At 45.2% G+C, this 20,506-nt stretch overlaps 1 protein-coding gene across 4 annotated transcripts in view; it reads left to right on the top strand.

Annotated features, from left to right (window-relative positions):
- Positions 1-16,837, top strand: part of TULP4 (TUB like protein 4) — a 162,337-nt gene extending 145,500 nt beyond the window's left edge. For all 4 annotated transcript variants that reach the window (XM_087774614.1, XM_087774618.1, XM_087774615.1 and 1 more), the window contains 2 exons: positions 4,459-7,043; positions 8,811-16,837. In XM_087774614.1, the coding sequence (XP_087630740.1) occupies positions 4,459-7,043; positions 8,811-8,927 (2,702 nt within the window). In that variant the 3' untranslated portion in view covers positions 8,928-16,837. The remainder of the gene's footprint in view (positions 1-4,458; positions 7,044-8,810) is intronic.
- Positions 16,838-20,506: the final 3,669 nt, after the last annotated feature.

Genomic DNA, 20,506 nt, shown 5'->3' on the forward strand with positions numbered 1-20,506 from the left:
TGCATAGGAAGCACTGAACGTTTTCTACTATGACACATTGTCCAAGCTGACAGAAAGTAATATAAAAATTAAATAGGAAAAAAAAAGTTAATATAAAGTCTTCACGTCCCTTCCTGAAAATTGGATTAGATATGCAATATCAATTTGTTTTATATTATTAAAAGAGCTGAAATGGTACTCAGAATTGCAGGTTGATGAACACCACATAAATGTAGGGAAAATTGTTAGAGAGTTTTGTTACAGCTCTTTGAGAAGGCTAGGAAAAGAATCATACTACCCTGTCCTCCATAACAGCCTTCATCTTCTTGTCTACTTTTTTCTTTCTAGTTTCTTCTGAGAATTCATTTTTGACTTAGCAAATGGAAGCTACTTAAATCTTCAAAAACGTCTTTGGGGATACCCTTTCTTAAAGCCTGCATATAAAGGAAGAAAGTGCCATATACTAATAGGAAAAAATATTGCAGTGTAAACAATGATTACATGATAGTTTAAAAAAACATAGTAGGAAGCTGCTCTTGGGCAGTGGAATGTTAATAGTGAGGTACTCTTGGGACAGGTGTTTTTGATGTAGTCAGTAAAGATTTGGCAAGGCAAATGGACAGTGAATTGATTTAACTTGCAAATTATGCAAACAAATCAATTAAAAACCATTGGAGAAATGAAAAAACCATTGGATTTAAACACTTTGGGGTATTAAGCAACACTGCGACGAATTAGATTTTGTTTGATAAGGCACTTAATACCCATGACAGCAACATTCTGGGTTGTTCAAGCCAAGCTAACAATTAAACCTCAAGCTCTGGCGGATAAATTGGTAACCTGCAGGCATCAGGATGAAAGCATGGCCTGCCAGCCGAGCACAGAACCATGCTGCCTTAGGGTCAGTTAATTTAGCTGTCAGTCTTTTTCTAAAGGAACAAAGAGAACTACCATAAAAATTTGCCAGCGTAGCCACAGACCTATCTGTACATCTACCACGTTCATGACTGATGCTGATAAAAGCCTAATGTTATTGAAACTATAGTTACAGAGCATAGGTAGATGACTCGAATTTTAAGTAGAAATTACTTAGGAACCGGGCAGCAGCTGGAGGAGTCCTGACTCGCCGATCTCTTGCCTGATCTGGTCTTGCAAAGCAGAGGTCTCCGCAGAATTTGGCGCACTTAAATGATCCTGGCTATGACTCTAGGATCATAGATATTACTCTAGTCTCTTTGCATTCCATAAACCTGCTGATGCAACTCGCTTATCATTTTCCATGGTTTTTATACGTGAAAACTTACAAGATCCTTGGGGGTTTTAATATAGTATTTACTGTTTCCCCTCATTATTATATTTTGTTCCTTCTTATCTTGACTTCTGTACCTGTACTTGGTTCCAGTGTCCTCATTTCCCTGCTGTGTTCCAGTTTTTCAGTGGTAGTTCCTGTTGGAATCACTCTCACCACTTTTTGCAAAAGGCATTGCAAGCAACTGAGGAAGCTCCATGCTTCTGCTTAAAATGATCAGAATTGCTTCTTGCCTCACTGTCCCCTTTTCACCACCACCATGTGTGGGAAACTTTTCCTATATACATTTGCTTCTTTTCACATTTCTGATTGCAACCTCTCCAAACATTGATGCTGAACATTGATCCAAACATTGCCCTGACTGCAGTACCCACTTCTTGAATCTTTTTGGCTTCCCATCAATTTCCTCACATCTTTTCCTTACAAATCTTCTTTCAAGAACTTTTGTAAGTTTTGTCTGTATTTGATTCCATCATATTCCTCTGTCTTTTTGTTTCATCTTCCTTCTTTTTGCATTACCGGTTGCTTTGTCACCCACTATACTCAAGAGATCATAATACTCCCTTTTCCCAACTGTTGTCTGTATTCTCCAGTTATCCTAAGCTCACTGAGCCTGGGGACTTTATACTAGATACCATACAGCGCCTTCAGTGCAGGTCTTTGACTTTTTCTTTTCCTCCACTTTTTTTTTTTTTTTTTTATGATGACAACAAATGTCCAAGTCAAAACTCATAACTGCTGTCAGATCAGGGCGGGTTTGAGGAGCGTAATTTCATCTTTCTCCTGAAGCTTGGTTCAGCATGGCACAGTGGCACCTGACTGGCTCTAGAGGGAGTCAGCGAGGGCAAGCGGAGAGTTTTTTGTGCCTCACCATCAGGTAGCAGCAGCCCTAGAGGAAGCCAGGAGGCCACATTAGTGGTCCTAGGACTAGGGGCAAAGAAGAGGTAGCAACAGCCACAGGTCTGTGAGTGGATTTTCCTTTCTGTTGTTTGCTGATGTAGTTATTATCGAAAAACTTCCCTGAAAACTAGTGAGTCCTCATTCGGCAAAACTTTCATGGATTTGAGTAGGAGTAGTTAAAACTGGCTGATAAGTGAATGGTAATTCAGACCCATCAGGTAAACTCCTTGCTCTGTGAAAGTCTGTGGCAATCATAGTGTAGACTGAAAGCGAACTCTTTAACTCTGAAGCATCACTCCCAAGGAGTTACTTTAAAGTTGACCACCAGCTGTTACAATGGGAATCAGCGGAGACAGGCTGGCTTACTTGTTCAAACTAAGGTCTGATCCATTGATTTTGGGATCTGATAGCAGTCCAAATGCAGCAGAGCGCTTAAGCAAGTACGTAAAGATAGCACATAGTTTAAAAAGTCAAAGGTAAAGTGGAAGGACAAAGTACAAAAGATGTGCAGTGTTTTTTTCTTCTAACTAGCTTTAAAAAACAGTTTCCCCCCAGTTTCTGAATTTTATGTCAATGCTACCATGAAGTTTTCCCATTAAACATTTTTTAGCAATCCACATGTCTTCAACAAGTGCTGAAGAAAACCCAAAAATATGTTAAACTACTTCAGAAAAATTCCCTATTTTAGTGCCTGTTACCCAACCGCTTGCCCAGCCGCTGCAGTCAGCAAAGGCTCGCGGCCCCTTGCACCTCTGCACCCGGGGCTGGGGCAGCCCCACAGCACAGGCCTCGCCACTGCCATCGCGTGCGAGGGGCCCCGGGGGCAGAGGAGGCCAGGGCACGCGTCCCCCCACGGGGCAGCGGGTGCTGGAAGGAGGATCCGGGGAACTACAGGCCTGTCAGCCTGACCTCGGTGCTGGGGAAGGTCATGGAGCAGATCATCCTGAGTGCCATCACGCGGCACATACGGGACAACCAGGGGATCAGGCCCAGCCAGCATAGGTTTACGAAAGGCAGGCCCTGCTTGACCAACCTGATCTCCTTCTGTGACAAGGTGACCCGCTTAGTGGGTGAGGGAAAGGCTGTGGATGTTGTCTCTAACTGGACTTTAGTAAGGCCTTTGAGACTCTCTCCCACAGCATTCTCCTGGAGAAGCTGGCTGCACACGGCTTGGATGGGTGCACTCTACGCTGGGTTAAAAACTGGCTGGATGGCCAGGCCCAGAGAGTGGTGGTGAATGGAGTCAAATCCAGTTGGCGGCCAGTCACGAGTGGTGTTCCCCAGGGCTCAGTACTGGGGACAGTCCTGTTCAATACCTTCATTGATGATTTTGATAAGGTGATTGAATGTACCCTCAGCAAGTTTGCAGATGACACCAAGTTGGCTGGGAGTGTTGATCTGCTGGAGGGTAGGAATGCTCTACAGAGAGATCTGGACAGGCTGGATCAATGGGCCAAGGCCAATTGTATGAGGTTCAACAAGGCCAAGTGCCAGGTCCTGCACTTGGGTCACAACAACCCCAGGCAACGCTACAGGCTGGGGGAGGAGTGGCTGGAGAGCTGTCTGGCAGAAAAGGACCTGGGGGTGTTGGTCAACAGCCGCCTGAATATGAGCCAGCAGTGTGCCCAGGTGGCCAAGAGGGCCAATGGCATCCTGGCTTGTATCAGCAATAGTGTGGCCAGCAGGACCAGGGAGGTGATAGTGCCCCTGTACTCGGCACTGGTGAGGCTGCACCTCGAGTCCTGTGTTCACTTTTGGGCCCCTCACTACAAGAAGGACATCGAGGTGCTGGAGCATGTCCAAAGGGCAATGAAGCTGGTGAGGGGTCCAGAGCTCAAGTCTCATGAGGAGCGGCTGAGGGAACTGGGGTGTTTAGCCTGGAGAAAAGGAGGCTGAGGGGAGACTTTATCGCTCTCTACAACTACCTGAAAGGAGGTTGTAGCGAGGTGGGGGTCGGTCTCTTTTCCCAAGTAGCAAGAGATAGGACGAGAGGAAATGGCCTCAAGCTGCGCCAGGGGAAGTTTAGGTTGGATATTAGGAAAAACTTCTTCACTGAAAGGGTAGTCAGGCACTGGAACAGGCTGCCCGGGGAAGTGGTTGAGTCCCCATCCCTGGAGGGATTGAAAAGATGGGTAGATGCGGTGCTTAGGGACATGGTTTAGTGGTGGGTTTGGCAGTGTTAGGTTTATGGTTGGACTTGTTGTTCTTAAAGATCTTTTCCAACCTAAATGATTCTGTGGTTCTATGAAATGCTGTGTTGTTCGTTGCAGTGCCCGGTGCCCCTGGTGCCCCCGCCAGCAGCCCGCCGTGCACCGTCAACATCCCCATCGCCCCCATCCACAGCTCAGCCCAGGCCATGTCGCCCACGCAGAGCATCGGCCTGGTCCAGTCGCTGCTGGCCAATCAGAACGTGCAGCTGGATGTGCTGGCCAATCCGCCGGCAGAAGCGGGAGGCGAGGGGGCGGGGCCCTTCCCGGGGGTGCCGGGCCGCTTTCCTGGCCCTGGGGCAGGGGCGCTGGCCGGGGGGGATCTGGGCCGTGCTGCCCCTGCGCCCCCCGCCCTTGCCCCACCACCCCCTGCACCCCCCGCCATTGCCCTGGCCGACCTGCGGGACCACAGCGACCGCGAGCACGAGCCCCCGCCCAAGGCCAAGCCCCCACGGCCGGGGCCACAGCTGGTGGAAGGGGATGCTGTCGTCTTTGGGGCCGCCCAGGAGCTGCAGCTGAACAAGATGAACCCTCCGCCGCCCTACCCTGGCACCATCCCTGCCGCACCGACCGCCGCCCCGCCGCCTCCACCCGGCCCCCCTCAGCCGCCTCTTGACCTCTGTCTGAAAAAGGGGGAGTTCTCCCTCTACCCAGCAGGGCACTACCAGACACCCCTAGGGTACGAGCGGATAACGACCTTCGACAGCAGCGGGAACGTGGAGGAGGTGTGCCGGCCTCGCACCAGGATGCTCTGTGCCCAGAGCACCTACACTCTGCCGGGGCCCGGCAGCTCCGCCACCTTGCGCATCACTGCCGCCGAGAAGAAGATGCAGCAGCCCTGCGCCAGCGCCACCCTGAATCGGCTCACGGTCCCCCGTTACTCCATCCCAACTGGGGACCCGCCGCCCTACCCTGACATCGCTAGCCAGCTGTCCCAGGGCAGAAGCATCGCGCAGAGGCTGGACAGCAGTATCATTCATGCAACTCTGCGGAGGAACAGCAGAGAGGCAGCCCTGAAAATGGCTCAGTTGGTGGATGGTCAGAGAGCCACCTTGCAACTTCCCCCAAAGGCCAAGAGCAGCGTTGTGACGGCGCAGTACCAGCAGAGGGTACCCACCGCCTTGTACACCTGCAGCCAATGCAGCAGCGGTGGCAGCAGCAGCAATGCGAGCGCTGGTGGTGTGGGCAACATCACTAGTGCCAACGCTAGTAGCAGCACTTCCAGTATTGGTGGTATGAGACCTGATCTGAGCACAGGGAGTGGCTCCCAGCACAGCTCCGTCATCGCTCACTCTGTCAGTACTTCGCCTCTGGCCTCCCAGTCCTCCTACAGCTTGCTGAGCCCGCCTGACAATTCCCGTGACCGAGCGGATTATATCAACTCTGCCTTCACGGAGGATGAGGCGCTTTCTCAGCACTGCCCAGTGGAGAAATCAATACGGCACGTACCTGTGTCCTTGACAGAGGCTGCCCTCAGTGTAAAACGGCCACCACCATACCAGTGGGACCCTATGGTGAGTGAAGAGATATGGGTTCCTCAGGAAAGGACATCTCAGAGCTCAGTGCCCAACCCTCTAAAACCTGCTCCTCTCATCATCGGTCAAGCTCAACATCTGGATATGTCTCGAGTGCCGTTTGTTTCCCCCAAGTCTCCAACCAGTCCCACTGCCACTTTCCAGACAAGTTATGGGGTTGGAGTACCTTACCCAGGAAGCTACAATGCCCCTCCCCTTCAGGGAATGCAGCCCCCCTGCTCCCCCAAAGAAGCTCTGGCCCCAACACAGTTTGCACAGCAGGAGCCCACAGTCGTGCTTCAGCCAGGTTATCCATCCAACCTCTCCTATTGCCCTTTGCCACCCATGTACCCGGGAAGTAGCGCCTGCTCTAGTTTACAGCTGCCACCGATCGCCTTGCACCCATGGAGCTCCTACAGCGCCTGCCCACCTGTACAGAACCCCCAGGGCACGTTGCCCCCGAAGCCGCTCCTCGTGGTGGAGAAGCCAGTGATGTCTCCCCCACCAGCAGAGCTGCAGGGCCATGTGGGCACAGAGGTAATGGTGGAGACGGCAGACACCTTCCAGGAGGTGCTCTCCTTGACGGAAAGCCCCGTTCCTCAAAGGTCGGACAAATTTGGCAAGAAGAGCCGGAAGCGCCTGGACAGTCGAGCCGAGGAAGGAAACGTGCAGGCTATCACCGAGGGTAAGGTCAAAAAAGAGGCGAGGACACTGACTGACTTCAATTCGCTGATATCCAGTCCTCGGCTGGGGAGGGAGAAGAAGAAAGTCAAGAGCCAGAAAGACCAGCTGAAGTCCAAGAAGCTAAACAAGACAAATGAGTTTCAGGACAGTTCAGAGAGCGAGCCAGAGCTTTTTATCAGTGGGGATGAACTAATGAACCAGAGCCAGGGCAGCAAAAAGGGTTGGAAAACCAAAAGGAGTTTGAGGACAGCCAGTGAGCTGGATGAATTCAAGTGCCGGAAGGCCAGTGAGAAGGAGGATGGGAGGCTGGGGAGCCAGGGCTTTGTGTACGTGATGGCCAACAAGCAGCCGCTGTGGAATGAGGCAACGCAAGTCTACCAGCTGGACTTTGGAGGGCGGGTGACCCAGGAGTCAGCAAAAAACTTCCAGATTGAGCTGGAAGGACGACAGGTAGGAGAGGGCAGCACACGTGGGCCAGGGTGGAGGGCGGAGGGTGGGAAAGCTGTGCCAGGAAAAAGCTCTGCCTCTCATGCAGCCAAGTGCCTTCTGGTCGTGTTAGCTGCTCCGTGAAAAAAAGCTTTACTATGTGGTGATAAAAAACAGATGTCAAAGGTGTAGATTCAGAATGGAGGGTGAAGTTCAGTTGTAAAATAAATGTACAGAATATGTTTGGTCCTAGTCCAGTTGGACGTGGGAATAAGGGCCTCCTTTAGTCTCACTGGCTCTCACCACTGAAAGTAGGTGGATTTTGTAATAAACACAACAGATCTCCCCAACAGTAGTTGCATTTGCCGTCAGCGGTTGTGGATGGCAGCTTGCTGAGTGAACATTGCTCCCTTCTTGCGATGCTCGCAAAGGTTAGCCAGTCAGCAGATAGCTAAGGCAGAGACGATGGGCGGGCAGTTAGGTTCCCTCCATGCCGAAATTTCCCCTTGTGGGTTACCAGGCCTCTCGGGCTGGTTCTTAATGCTAAAGGAGGGAGGCACTGACCCTCCTCAGAACAAAGTGCTCCTGGGCCGCTTCTGAACCACCCGTGGGTAGAGGGGTCTGTGGATAGTTCAAAAAATGAAAGCATTTAATTTTAGGCTGTCTCCCAAGTGGGATGTTACTACACCAAACGCAGGCTGTTAAGTGGTACCAATCAGCAGGACACTGGACTGAGACTCAGGAGACACTTATTTATTTCCTTGTCCAGCTGTCCCATCTCTGTAACTCACTTTTGATCTATTAAAGATGTCAAGGCTCTCAACTTCCTCTGATTTAACTTGAGAGTTAGATGTCTTAAATATCCAATATGCATGACCAGTGGCAGTCTCTTGTTTGTCTGTAACATCAGCTCGTTAAAAAGGCAGCAATCAGAGCCATTTATTCCCCTTTCTGCTTCAGTTAAATGGCTGTGGATACGTGCCCATGGACAGCTGTGCAAAATCACCCAGCCATAGGTTTTGTTGGTGGGGGAACAAAGCCTGACTCGACTTGCACAGCCAGCCTCCATTCTAGCTCAAGGATCTTCACTGGAGAGCAAATACGATCTGGGCTTCTGATGAAGCAAATGAAAAAGCAGTAATAATAGGCCGAACTTCAGATATTCCCTGCAGAAGAGCAACAAACAACCTGACTAGCCTTGCTTTAAATTTCAAACAGCTCCCGCTGCCCCTTTGCTAATTCATTCTTGGTGTAATTATGTGCTAGTGAAGTTTATGCAAAGGAAAACAGAACTGCCAAGAATACACAGCTTACCGGCTATGAAGTGCTAGAATCAGGAGATCTGTTATTCTCCTTCCCTGAAATCTCCTTCCTTTGAAAACAAAATCTGTTTTCCTGATGGGCTGATGATAGGATCTCTCCAAGGAAGAGCATGGTGTTTTCCTGCAGGAAGCATGGTGCTGGTGTAACCCACATCTGCTGAAATAATTGGTGACAATCTACATACATCCATGCTGTATACAGTCTAGCATGTTTTAAAGCTCAGCTTACTCTATAAGAGTCAAATACTGCAGTCAAATACTATACGGACAAATAGTACAGCGCTCTAACTCTTCGTCATCATCCCCCATTCTGTGAGTAGCCCCGGTCATATTGGCTCAGGAGGTGAGGTGTTCTTAAAAAGGAGCACAAACATTTCGCTTTTATTCTTCTCTGGTTCCTTTTCTGTGGTTCACTTTTTTTGACCTTGTTCTCTTTTTCCTTCCCTTCTCCTCTTCCCCTGCTTCCCAGGTGATGCAGTTTGGAAGGATTGATGGCAATGCTTACATTTTGGACTTTCAGTATCCATTTTCTGCAGTGCAAGCCTTTGCTGTTGCTCTGGCTAACGTGACTCAACGCCTCAAATGAACAAGCAGAGACTGGAGAGAGGAAAATGTTAACCTTCTCATAACCGGAAAATGTCAGGGCAGCCTGCTTTAGGTGTGTGGAGGTGCCTGGGAGCGAAGAAGGCAGTAAAACTGGAAAAGTCTCTTGGTGCCCAACAGAAGGGCATTAACTCTAATCAGTCATGGGGTGGAGGGTGGGGGGCTGTTTTCTGTTTTGTTTGTTTGTTCGTTCATTTGTTTGTTTTCGGGTGTTTTTTTTTTTCTTTTTAAGCGTTGTGCTGGGTCTCAGAAAGAGCGAAGGGCTGAGAGCCATTCAGTGTTACGTGGAGAAGTGTGGCTTTTGGCTTGTTGTGGTGGTTCTGCCGTGTTTGCTACAGTAGCTGATGTAAGCTCATAGGGGGATTAAAAAAGACTGCTCTTTTTGATAGACTGCCTTATATCATGCTGTTCTTTTTAAAACAGGGAACATAACTTTTTTTCTGGTCCAGTTTGTACTACTACTACTACTACTACTACTACATGAGTGATAGCAGCAAAAAAAGAAAAAAAGAAGCTATAATACTTGAAGACACGTGATTCTTCTCTGATCTCTGATAATAACTGAGCACCACAAGTTCCAAGGAGGCTTGTGTAGGTCAATGTTTAATTTATAAATAATGATCTATTATTCAGAAGAGAAACAGTTGTTACCAATGGGTAGTTTGAAAACCCACTGTGTCAAAGAACTTGATGTCTGCTTGTTTTGTGTGCTGTTATTGGGAATAAACATCTTTCAGTAGGTGACAGAAGATAGAGGAGGAAATAATTACGAGCATGGCTTCTTTTGTTACTGGTGATAAACATCTTTCAGTAGGTGACAGAAAATAGGGGAGGAAATAATTATGAGCGTTGCTTCTTTGCTCATACTGATCATCAGTATTCTCCGATTTGGCCTGTAGTTGGGAGAGGTACAGTGTGACCAGATGTACCTCCAAGGCCATGCCTGTACATGTTCCTCATTTAAATGCGTTTACACTTTATAAATGAAGTCTTTCAAGCAAATGAAAAGGCCCAGCGTATTCAGTCTTCTTAGCAATCAGTATGAATCAAGTTCTACAGCAGTGTATCAGTGCTTGAATTAGGAAGGAGACAGAAGTATAGCAAGTCTTTACAGGAAGCAATTTCATCAGGAAAGCAATTTCATTACAGGAAGCAACATCATGGCTGGCTGGAGAACAAATGAGTTGAAAGAGGAAGGAAAAATTGGACAGAATCATCCCTTTTATCACCTTTCTACTTGAGTAGTCTTTGTGACTGTCGTTGGAGAATATAATGCTCCAGACAAGAGCGGGAAGCCAAAGTTTACATGGAGTGTTTTAGAGGAAGGCTTAATAACTGTAGCACGACTCTCTGTCTGCAGTTCTTTCTGGGGAACATGCAGACCTGTTGAGCGTTTCAGAAGAGTTGCTTGCACAGAAGAGTCTCCGTGTTGTCCATGTGTTGTGCACGTATTTATTTGCTTTCCCTCTTTCCTCCTTGCCTGCATTTTGCTACGGGATATTTTTATATGGAAGTAGTTTCCCCAGTAATACACAAAATGCAAAAATATTCATGTAATTATTTGGACATTAGATTACAAAACGTAACTGCAGATTTCCTTCAGAAATTACTCTTTTGAAGTGAAAGGCACACTGAGAAAGATATGTTGGCTGAGGTGTCAATGGCTGCTTTGTCTTTGTCTTTCATCCGCAGTTTAACTTCTTACTTGAAAAACTCAGTATAACTTAAGATGAATAGGCATGATTTTCTCTCTTTGCTTTTCTTAAATCCTAATGGTAGGGCAGATGTGTGTTGCACTTGATTCGTTCTAGAGGAACATATTGCATAAGATAAGACCCTGCTGTAGTAGAAGTTACCAACATGCAGTGAGCTTGTAACTTCGGCTCTGCTGAGGCTTCTGGAGCTGTGCAGCACAGAGGGAGTAATGCCAGTCAGAGAGGAGTTCAAGAGAGTTGCCAAGGGAGATGATGAGGCAGGTCATGCACTGGTAATGTCCTGCAGGGTAAGTCCAGGAAAAACCACCTGCAAGATGGTTTCCTTGGAGAGAGGAAGCAGAGGTAGGAAGGAAGGAGGGGGGAAGTAGATGGTACCATGCCTGTATTATCCCAAAGCTCAGCAGCTCCTGCTTGCGTGTGGGAGTGGTCAGGCACAACATTCCTCTTGGCATCTAGCAGATCGTTGTTTGCTTTAACTAATTAATTTTGTTGAATTTCCATCAGTTGTCTGGGCCCATTTGTATTCTTTCTCACGTGCATGATTTATTCAGCAGTTGGAGTGCCTGTACGTATAATGTGTGTGGAACAGAGGAACTGAAATGGATTTGCTTCTGGTCCCTTTAAAATCAGTGGAAGTGTTTCCCTTGGATTTTTGTGAAGGAAGCACTATTAAGCCCTTTGTCTATATTGAGTTATGCGCTATACAAACAGTAGGTTGAATTCTCAGTCCACTGATTCCGATACACAAGGAGGAAAGTTGGCTGATGAGAGTCCTCACCTACCCTAAGGTCTCTGCTAACCAGTCGTACCCTAATTAGAGTATAATAGGCACACACTGAACGCCATAAGAGAAGAAACACACCGTGGCTTGCTTGCTGAGGGAAGGGCCACTCAGTAACATGTTAGAAATCTTCAGCTGGAAGGAACATCACCTGTAGTTTTAAGCCAAAATTCTTATTATGTGGAAACAACATAAATGTTTTTTCTCAACAAAATCTAATCTAAATAGAAGGACTTCTGCATGCAGTTTCTTTATCCTTCCAGGGAACAGTATTCCTCTTCACTTGGTTCATTGCCAGATTTTTCCAACTATCAGCAGTTTTATGCTAATGGAGAACCAAGAAATGAAAGCTGATACAAGTAGCAGAGTTAGTCATTTGGTTCCATTGGCCCAGGTCATGATTGTGTCCTTCTGATGGCGCTTAGAAAGAGCCTTGGCATAGAAGAGACCTGGTTTCTGCCCCAGCAAAGCACAAGGAATAATTACTATAAATTAGGAAAATAAGTGCCATTTTCAACATCCTTCCCATTTACTTGGCAGAAAATGCTATAGGATAAGATAATATTTTATCTTTTTAAAAATAATTTAACAGAGTCCCTTTAATTGAGGATTTTAATGGCGTAGAGAATACCCAGTATTAGAGAGAGAAAATACTCTCAAATATATAGAATTTTAATGAAAGGAATGGGAATTATGTAAATGTCTGAGTGTGCAACTGGATCCTAAATTATACAAAGAACAAGTGAAAGTAGCAGTTGCTTTATTTGTCATTGAGATACAATATAGGAAACAAATTTAAAAGCCCCCCCCCCCCAAATAATCACTTAAATCCTGAAGATCGCTATTGCATTCAGCCAAAAGATAGATGTTACATTTTATATTTTGTTAGTAAACTCCAGGTTTTCTGTAGATAACTAAGCTCTTCTAGGAAGAATGTAGCAAAGTGTTCAGAAATATTTAGTTCTTTTATACATACAGTAATTTCCAGTAGTTAAGTATGTTTTTCCAAAGTTTTTTTTAGTTGTGCAATAATTGTGACAGTCTAGGGGCTTTATGGGTTTTTTGTTGGGTTTTTTTGTTGGGTTGGTTTTTTGTTTGTTGGTTTTTTTTTTTGAGGGAGTTTTGAGTGCGTTTTTAAAGATAATTTAATGCAGATTTTCTGTTAATGTCCAAAAGACAAATTATTTATCTTGTGTAATGTAATAAGTGATTTAGGGATTATTTTATTACTATGTATCAGTGAGTTATACACATTTTCTTATTTATATTTAAAGAGCAACTTTGTAAGTAATTATTTGCTAGCAGTCGGTTTTGCTGCAAGAAGTTAAAAATGCATATAGGAAGACCTGTTTTCGCTGGATAGTATGCAAAATTTCATAATGCAGGCAGGCAGAAGTATTTTTTGGCAGCTGAATGCAGTGAGTTTGCTATGGAGGACTGTGTAGATGTAGATGACTTCCTTGGGACCTGCAGAAATCTGTCCTCCGCTGTTTTCCTCCTGTGTTTCTAACTATATATTTCAATTGGGAGTGGTTTTAAAAACACAATGCTTGATTTGCTTTTCCTCTTCTTAGTACAGTGCTTTTTCTTGAGATATAACATAAGGTGGCTTACCTGATAAAGAGGGTATAACGATATAGGCTCAGTTTGTAAAAAGTTCATTGCATAGTTTAGTAGGGTTTGGCAATGGCGTAATTCAGTGCTATGCAGAGATACAAGCAAACTAGCTTGGAATAAGCTAGCTGAGGCACGAGAAATAGCGTAGCAGTAGATACATTTTCCTCTGCTCAGACTAATAACGCTCCAGCTGGGTTCAGCTGATTCCAACACAGCCACGGTGCTTCTGATACCTGAGCTAGTGCTGCACAGATCTGATGGAGCTGAGCCCTGACACTGCCTGCAGCAGCTTGCCTCTTCAAGATGCTCCATCGGAGACCTGGTGGAGCAGGCGTTCCTCCACTCGTCCTTCTAGGTCTGCTCCAAGAGCAGCGTGCAGCTGCCGCAGGGTTTGGGCTGCAGAAGCTTTGGGCAGAGAAAGCCCCGGTGCCAGCCGGTGGCCATGGTGGCCATTTGAAGTCAGAATCTGCTCCACTGGAGTTGCAAAGGGATGCAGCAGAGAACCTGATTCTTCTGAAAAAAATATGGCTGATATCCTCGAAATACAGCTCCTAATAGAGTCTGAAAATTCATACGTAAAGTCTGGTATGAAGTGCACCATGCGTGGAGTGGCAAATTTTAGCTTGAAACAGTGAGGATATCATGTTTCTGCAACACCCTAAGAAACTATGTTCTCATAGTTCTCATAGGAGGGGGGTGAAAGAGGGGAAAAAAGGAATTATCACATTAATAATTTTGTACTCGGTTCCAGAGGTAGCAGTAACATGTGCCATGGGCTGCCTCAATATTGGTTGTATGACAGTAAATCTGTACAAAGGTTCATCTCAGTTAGATAAACTGTCTGCAATGCAACCACAAGTAAAACAGTTCCACATTTCTCTCTCCAGTTTTGTTCCCTTGTTTTTATGAAGATGCATGAAGGTGTACAGGTGTCAGACAAAGATATCTGACTTTGCTGAAGCCTTGAGCCTAGACTTTCCATAGGTCCAGGCTTTCCTTGATGTGTCTTTTAGTGTCCTCTCACAAATTCCAAACAGGTTTTGGAGCTTACCTCATTGTTGCCTCAGACAATTTCTGTGCATTTGCTTTTTATAGCCTGATGTGTGTGATCCTATGTTATCTGGGTGCCCTGTTACCTGTCAGAAGCAGTATAAATCCTCATATGAAGAGAGCAACATGCGCAAAACCTGATTTGATTGAAAGAAAGGGGAGAGAAGAAAGAGTAAGTTTTCACTAGCTTGTAAGAATGTGTTTCCCAGAGCAACAGTTCGGAAATTGCACATTTCTGCAGAGCCCAAACCACTCCATGCCAGTAAATCTGACTTGGAGATCAGTAACAGATGAGTCACTTGCGTGGCACGCTGACAGAGGGACAAACTTCCGGCCTCACTACATGGTTACACCAAGATACGTAAGAGAGTAGAATCCAACCTAAAATGTACTTTCCCATTACTGTGTGATTATAAAGTAAGAATTACTTCTATGACCCATATATCCACTTAAGAAAGTTGTAAAGCATTAGCTAACAACTATATTGACAGTTCCATATAACCCCCCCTGAAGAATGCTAGCGGTAAAACCCTAGCCACAGAATAGTCATTCAGATTTTTGCCTTTTATTCCCATTTCTAGGATTCCGTCACAGGAGAGCAAGCCGTTTATGTTATTTAGAAATTGGCATAATGGTTTTCCCAGTATAAGAGAGCAAATGTTATCATCTTGCTGACGAAAATGGAAAAATTCTCGTAGATGAATTTTTTCATTTTCAAGTCCCTTCATCTTCAAGGCAAGCACAATCCTCCATCAGCAAATAGCAATTCAGAGTCCTGCTACCCTCAGGAGTAGTCTGCAGGTAGGCACCACAGGTCCTCTTTGCAGTCCTGGAATTTACATGCACCATTCTCGAAGACTAATTACTGCTTGTGAACAATGGGCCATGTGAATTATTTTATCTTTGTATTTATTTAATTTTCTTCTAAAAAAATCCTGCAGAGAAGTTTTAAGATTAAAAGACTCAGCTTTGCATGTTGCCTGATATCTCTGAAGATGTATCAGGAGATAGTTTCTTTGGGCAGTTTGATTGTTGCTGCATCTAGAAAATTAGATTTTTAAAACAAAAGCGATTAACCAAATAAAAGAATGAAATAGGATTCAATGAAGCAATTATTGCTAAGAAAATTAAAAACTTCACCCTTCAACTTTTGATTTTGCAAATGGATGTATAATGAGAAATTTGTGCTTCAAGGCAAATTGATTGTTGTGGAGCACTATACAAGTGCACAGGTTTGCTGACCCAGGATCCAAACAACATGATTTTGTGACACTTAAAATTAAGTAAATGAAAACACCGAATAGTTACCTAGCCAGAGCATTCAATGAAAAAATTAGATGGTATGATGTTAAAGCGTGCCAGTTTATTCTTAATCCTTGCCCTCCAGTTTACATTATTACAAATTTTAAAATATGATCTGATTCAGCAATTCTGAATCCTGAGAAATGTTGTCTGTTTGTGGAATGTTTATCTTACTGGACAAGTAGATGGTTTGAGATACGGATTAAGAGTAAAGTAATAATAAAACAGAAACATATTTGAACAGTGTGCAGACACCTGAGTTTCAAGTACTTCATCAGAAGAGTGCTCGGCTTGTAATTCCTACCTATGTTGTTTCAAGGTATTTGTTCAGAACTTTCCTAATTTTCCTTTTGTTTCCTTTGTTTGCTTGATACATGTTTGGCCTTTCGTTGCCTTTCGTTTCACTATTTCTGCATTTGCTGCTGCTTTTTATTTTTGTGTGTTGTACGTTTGGGGAAGGGTATGTCTGTTCAAGATCTTGTTGTTTATTGTACATAAAATATAAGGTGTTGTGGAATAGCATGGGGATGCATTTGATTGAAAAGGCACTGTAGTGTTTCCTGAAAAAGAAGGGGAGTTGCATTTGTTTATAAATGCATTATTTTGGTACTATAACTTTGAACATGATTTTGGATTTTTTTTTCTTTTTTTATTTAATGAGCATATAGTCATGCAGGTGCATGCGTTCTTAAGCTAGCAAGCCCAGCATGTTCTTCTTAAGGGTTTTGAAAATTTGGTACACAATTTGTGTACTTTTATGTACCTGTATTATTTTTTAAACATATTTTTGGAATCTCAAGTTTTCATCTTTTTTTTGCTCCTCAGTATACCATGGTATACCTGGTTTCCATTGTACCCTGATCTGCCTCTCCTTTTTTGTATCTTGTGTAATAGATTTTGCAGGAGGTGCCTAGAAAGCATTGTTGGTTTCCCTATAAAAATGTGGTTTGTCCAAATTCTTTACTGTCTACATGATTGAGAGATGGACTGATTGCCCTATTTTTCCTTGATGATTTGGAGTTGTAAGAGTTGTCCAGCTGTTGCTTAATAAAATTTTGCAGACTAGAAAATTCCTGGCTTGTTTTTCTTGCATTCTGCATCTTGTCAAGCACCTTAAATACTTTTAAAGCGGATGACAAATCTGCGCTGGAACGACCTGAATAATAAATAGCCAGATGCCGTTATGCTTTCTCTTTTTAATAACTGTATCCGCAAGTTCCACTGAACCTGATGTGTGTACCAGCCCATCATACTTTGTGTAATTCATATGGGAGGATGGATGGCAAAGAGTTCATTGTAATGATGTTCCTATCTGCCTGGATATCAGCCGATTCTTCTGCTATTTCTCCTCTGCTTGCTTTCCTTTTTAGAGGAAATTACCTTTGGGGTTTGTGGTACTTCTCATTTTGTCATTGATATACTGGAAACTTTAACATAACCACGAGGGATTCCTCTGTCCTGTCATCTTTAATAACAGAATAAAATGCTGTGATAGCCAGTGTTCATTCTCTGGTTTTTAAGTAAAATAAGCATTCTGGGGGCCGAGGAAATAAAAAAGGTAGTAAAGTAGCTTACCTTGCATAATAAACATCCCAGCTCTGGCACAAATGAGAGAATCCTGGCGTGGATCCTCCTAATGGACCCAGGTTACCAGTGAAGTTTTGCAGGGGTCTCTGCTGGATCCTCACCTGTTCACCATCTTCACGGATGGCCTTGAAAAGAGTTTGAAGATGGAGCTACAAAGTTTACCGATGATATGAAGTTATTCAAAATAGTAAAGGCAATGGCCAATCGTCAAGAATCTCAGAAAGTCTTTATGAAACCTGGCAGTAAAATGGCAGGTGAAACTCAGTGTAGGTAAAGTGATACACACGAGGAAACAAAAGTTTGCGGTAATGGCCTCTGAAGTGACCTCTCCTACTCAGAATAGACCTCTGAAAGTTTGATAAATTGCTCTCTGAAAACATCAGGTTGGTGCTCAGCAGCAGTCAAAAGATGAAAATAAAATATTAGTAGTGTTTAGGAAAAGAGTTGACAGCAAAGCAGAAAATACAGGGTCACTGTATAAAACTGTCGGTCACCACGCTTTGCATACTGTGCAGTACCGGTCCCCTTGTCTTAGAAAAGGTAGATTAGATCTAGAGAAGATTCACAGCAGAGCAACAAGGACAATCAAAAGCATAAATCAACTTCTACATGAGGAATAACTGCGAAGGCTAGGACTCTTCAGCCTGGAAAAGAGATCATAGAATCGTCAAGGTTGGAAAAGACCCTTAAGATCATCGAGTCCAACCATTAACCTAGCACTGCCAAGTCCATCTATACCATGTCCTCGAGCACCACATCTATCCGTTCTTTAAATACCTGTAGGGATGGGGACTCAACCACTTCCCCGGGCAGCCTGTTCCAATGCTTCACCACCCTTTCGGTGAAGAAGTTTTTCCTAATATCCAACCTAAACTTCCCCTGGCGCAGCTTGAGGCCATTTCCTCTCGTCCTATCTCTTGCTACTTGGGAAAAGAGACCGACCCCCACCTCGCTACAACCTCCTTTCAGGTAGTTGTAGAGAGCAATAAAGTCTCCCCTCAGCCTCCTTTTCTCCAGACTACACAACCCCAGTTCCCTCAGCCGCTCCTCATGAGACTTGAGCTCTGGACCCCTCACCAGCTTCATTGCCCTTCTTTGGACATGCTCCAGCACCTCAATGTCCTTCTTGTAGTGAGGGGCCCAAAAGTGAACACAGGACTCGAGGTGCAGCCTCACCAGTGCCGAGTACAGGGGCACTATCACCTCCCTGGTCCTGCTGGCCACACTATTGCTGATACAAGCCAGGATGCCATTGGCCCTCTTGGCCACCTGGGCACACTGCTGGCTCATGTTCAGGCAGCTGTTGACCAACACCCCCAGGTCCTTTTCTGCCAGACAGCTCTCCAGCCACTCCTCCCCCAGCCTGTAGCGTTGCCTGGGGTTGTTGTGACCCAAGTGCAGGACCTGGCACTTGGCCTTGTTGAACCTCATGCAGTTGGCCCCGGCCCAACGATCCAGCCTGTCCAGGGCCTTCCTACCCTCCAGCAGATCAGCACTTCCACCCAACTTGGTGTCATCTGCAACCTTACTGAGGCTGCACTCGATCCCCTCATCCAGATCATCAATGAAGGTATTGAACAGGACTGTCCCCAGTACTGAGCCCTGGGGAACACCACTCGTGACTGGCCGCCAGCTGGATTTGACTCCATTCACCACCACTCTCTGGGCCTGGGCATCCAGCCAGTTTTTAACCCAGCGTAGAGTGCACCCATCCAAGCCGTGTGCAGCCAGCTTCTCCAGGAGAATGCTGTGGGAGAGAGTCTCAAAGGCCTTACTAAAGTCCAGTTAGAGACAACATCCACAGCCTTTCCCTCACCCACTAAGCAGGTCACCTTGTCACAGAAGGAGATCACGTTAATGAAACAGGGTCTCCCTTTCATAAACCCATGCTGGCTGGGCCTGATCCCTCGGTTGTCCCGCACTTGCTGCATAATGGCACTCAAGATACCTTAAAGGGATTGCTAGAGAGCCACCAAAACAGGAGTAATATGGAAAGGTGGGTAGGGATTGTCTGTTCCTTGTCTCTCACTGCAGAAAAACTAGGAGCTATAAAATGAAAATGAAGTGAAGCAATAGTGGGACAGGATATCAAACCAAAGGAGGTGAGTAGCAGACCACTTTGCCAAAGGATGCCGTGATACCAGAAGTTTACAAGAATTCAAGCAAGACTGGAAAAGTGCGTGAGAGAGAGATCCATTGGGACACTAAACAAACTACAGCAGGGGCAGAAAGTTCCCTGAGCTGAAAATAGCCAGAGGCTGGGAGGGCATTAGGGGAAATACTACATGAATTTTCTCTGTTCTTGCTCTTCCCAAGGAACCTGCAAATGGCTGTTGTGGGAGACAAAACACTGAGCATAAATGGATTCTCACTGTGAACCAGTGCTGCCATTCGTATGCCAGCATTTCTGAAAGAAATTTAAACCTGAAGTGTCATCCTCTGGGAATGAGGAGAAGGGGGAGGATTCCCAGCCTGGTGTCTGAATGCTTTGCACTGCAACTGTGAAAAGCCCTCTTCTAGCATCAGCACTGCTCGGGGAATGAGTGCTGGGGAGCTGCCAGCATTCATGAAATCTCCCTTAGCTCTAGATGAGTTTACAGGCGAAAGTCAAATTCTACTAAAACGCAGAAATTATTAAATTAGTTGTTAGTTTGGAGACAGAGAAACGGAACAGCAACGTAGCTTCTGTCATGGCACTCTGCTTTGGCCTTGTGCTCTTTTGCTTTGGCTCGTTTCAGTGTTTCCCTGAGCTAGTAACTGGCCAGGTGAACTAAGCTGATTCATGCAGTTTCCTTTTAGATCGAGGTTCCAGCAGTTCTCAGGTTTTTCCTTCTTTGTGTAGGATATTGACTTAAAATACAGTCATCATCTGCTTCCCTGCCCTTTTTTAGTGTTAATTTGGGGGGTTCTGCCGGCTACAGCACTGGTAATTGATTCAATCAGGGTAACGGTTTGTTTACTCCTTTGCTCATGGAGGTGAGCTAATGCGGTTTGGTTTGTTGTTCCGGAAGATCGTTTTTGGAAGGCCCCTCTCTGCTGGATGCAACCAGCTGAATTTAAGACATGTAGTCACTTGTAGTTTGTAAATAAACTTCCGAGTTTGCTGCATCACCTGCTGTACATGTCAGTACAGAAAAGTGACTAAATGAGAACACTGGCACCGTAACTAGCTCTTGAGAGAGAGGAGGCACAAAAGGAAGCAAATAGACCTGGGGAGGTGGCTTGTTTGGGGGAGATGAGTACTGAGACATGCCTGCCTGGAAATGGCAGTGACGCCAATGCAAAATTTATCAATTAACAGGGGCTGCAGTAAACAAAAATGTGAGCATTTAGGAAAATGTCCTAGAAAGATTCCTGTGATGGTTTTCTTGCCTCATAGAGGGATTAATAGCATTTACTTGTTCTTTTTTTATATATGATTGTGGTTGTTGTTGATGGTAGTGCTGTCTTATTTTTATGATTTAGATGAATATAAGGGCTGTTTGTTCCCATTGCCCTCTATTTATGCTG

Source organism: Nipponia nippon, unplaced genomic scaffold, assembly GCF_047370975.1.
Source record: "Nipponia nippon isolate SJK-2023a ecotype South Korea unplaced genomic scaffold, ASM4737097v1 scaffold_4, whole genome shotgun sequence".
Lineage (NCBI taxonomy): Eukaryota > Metazoa > Chordata > Aves > Pelecaniformes > Threskiornithidae > Nipponia > Nipponia nippon.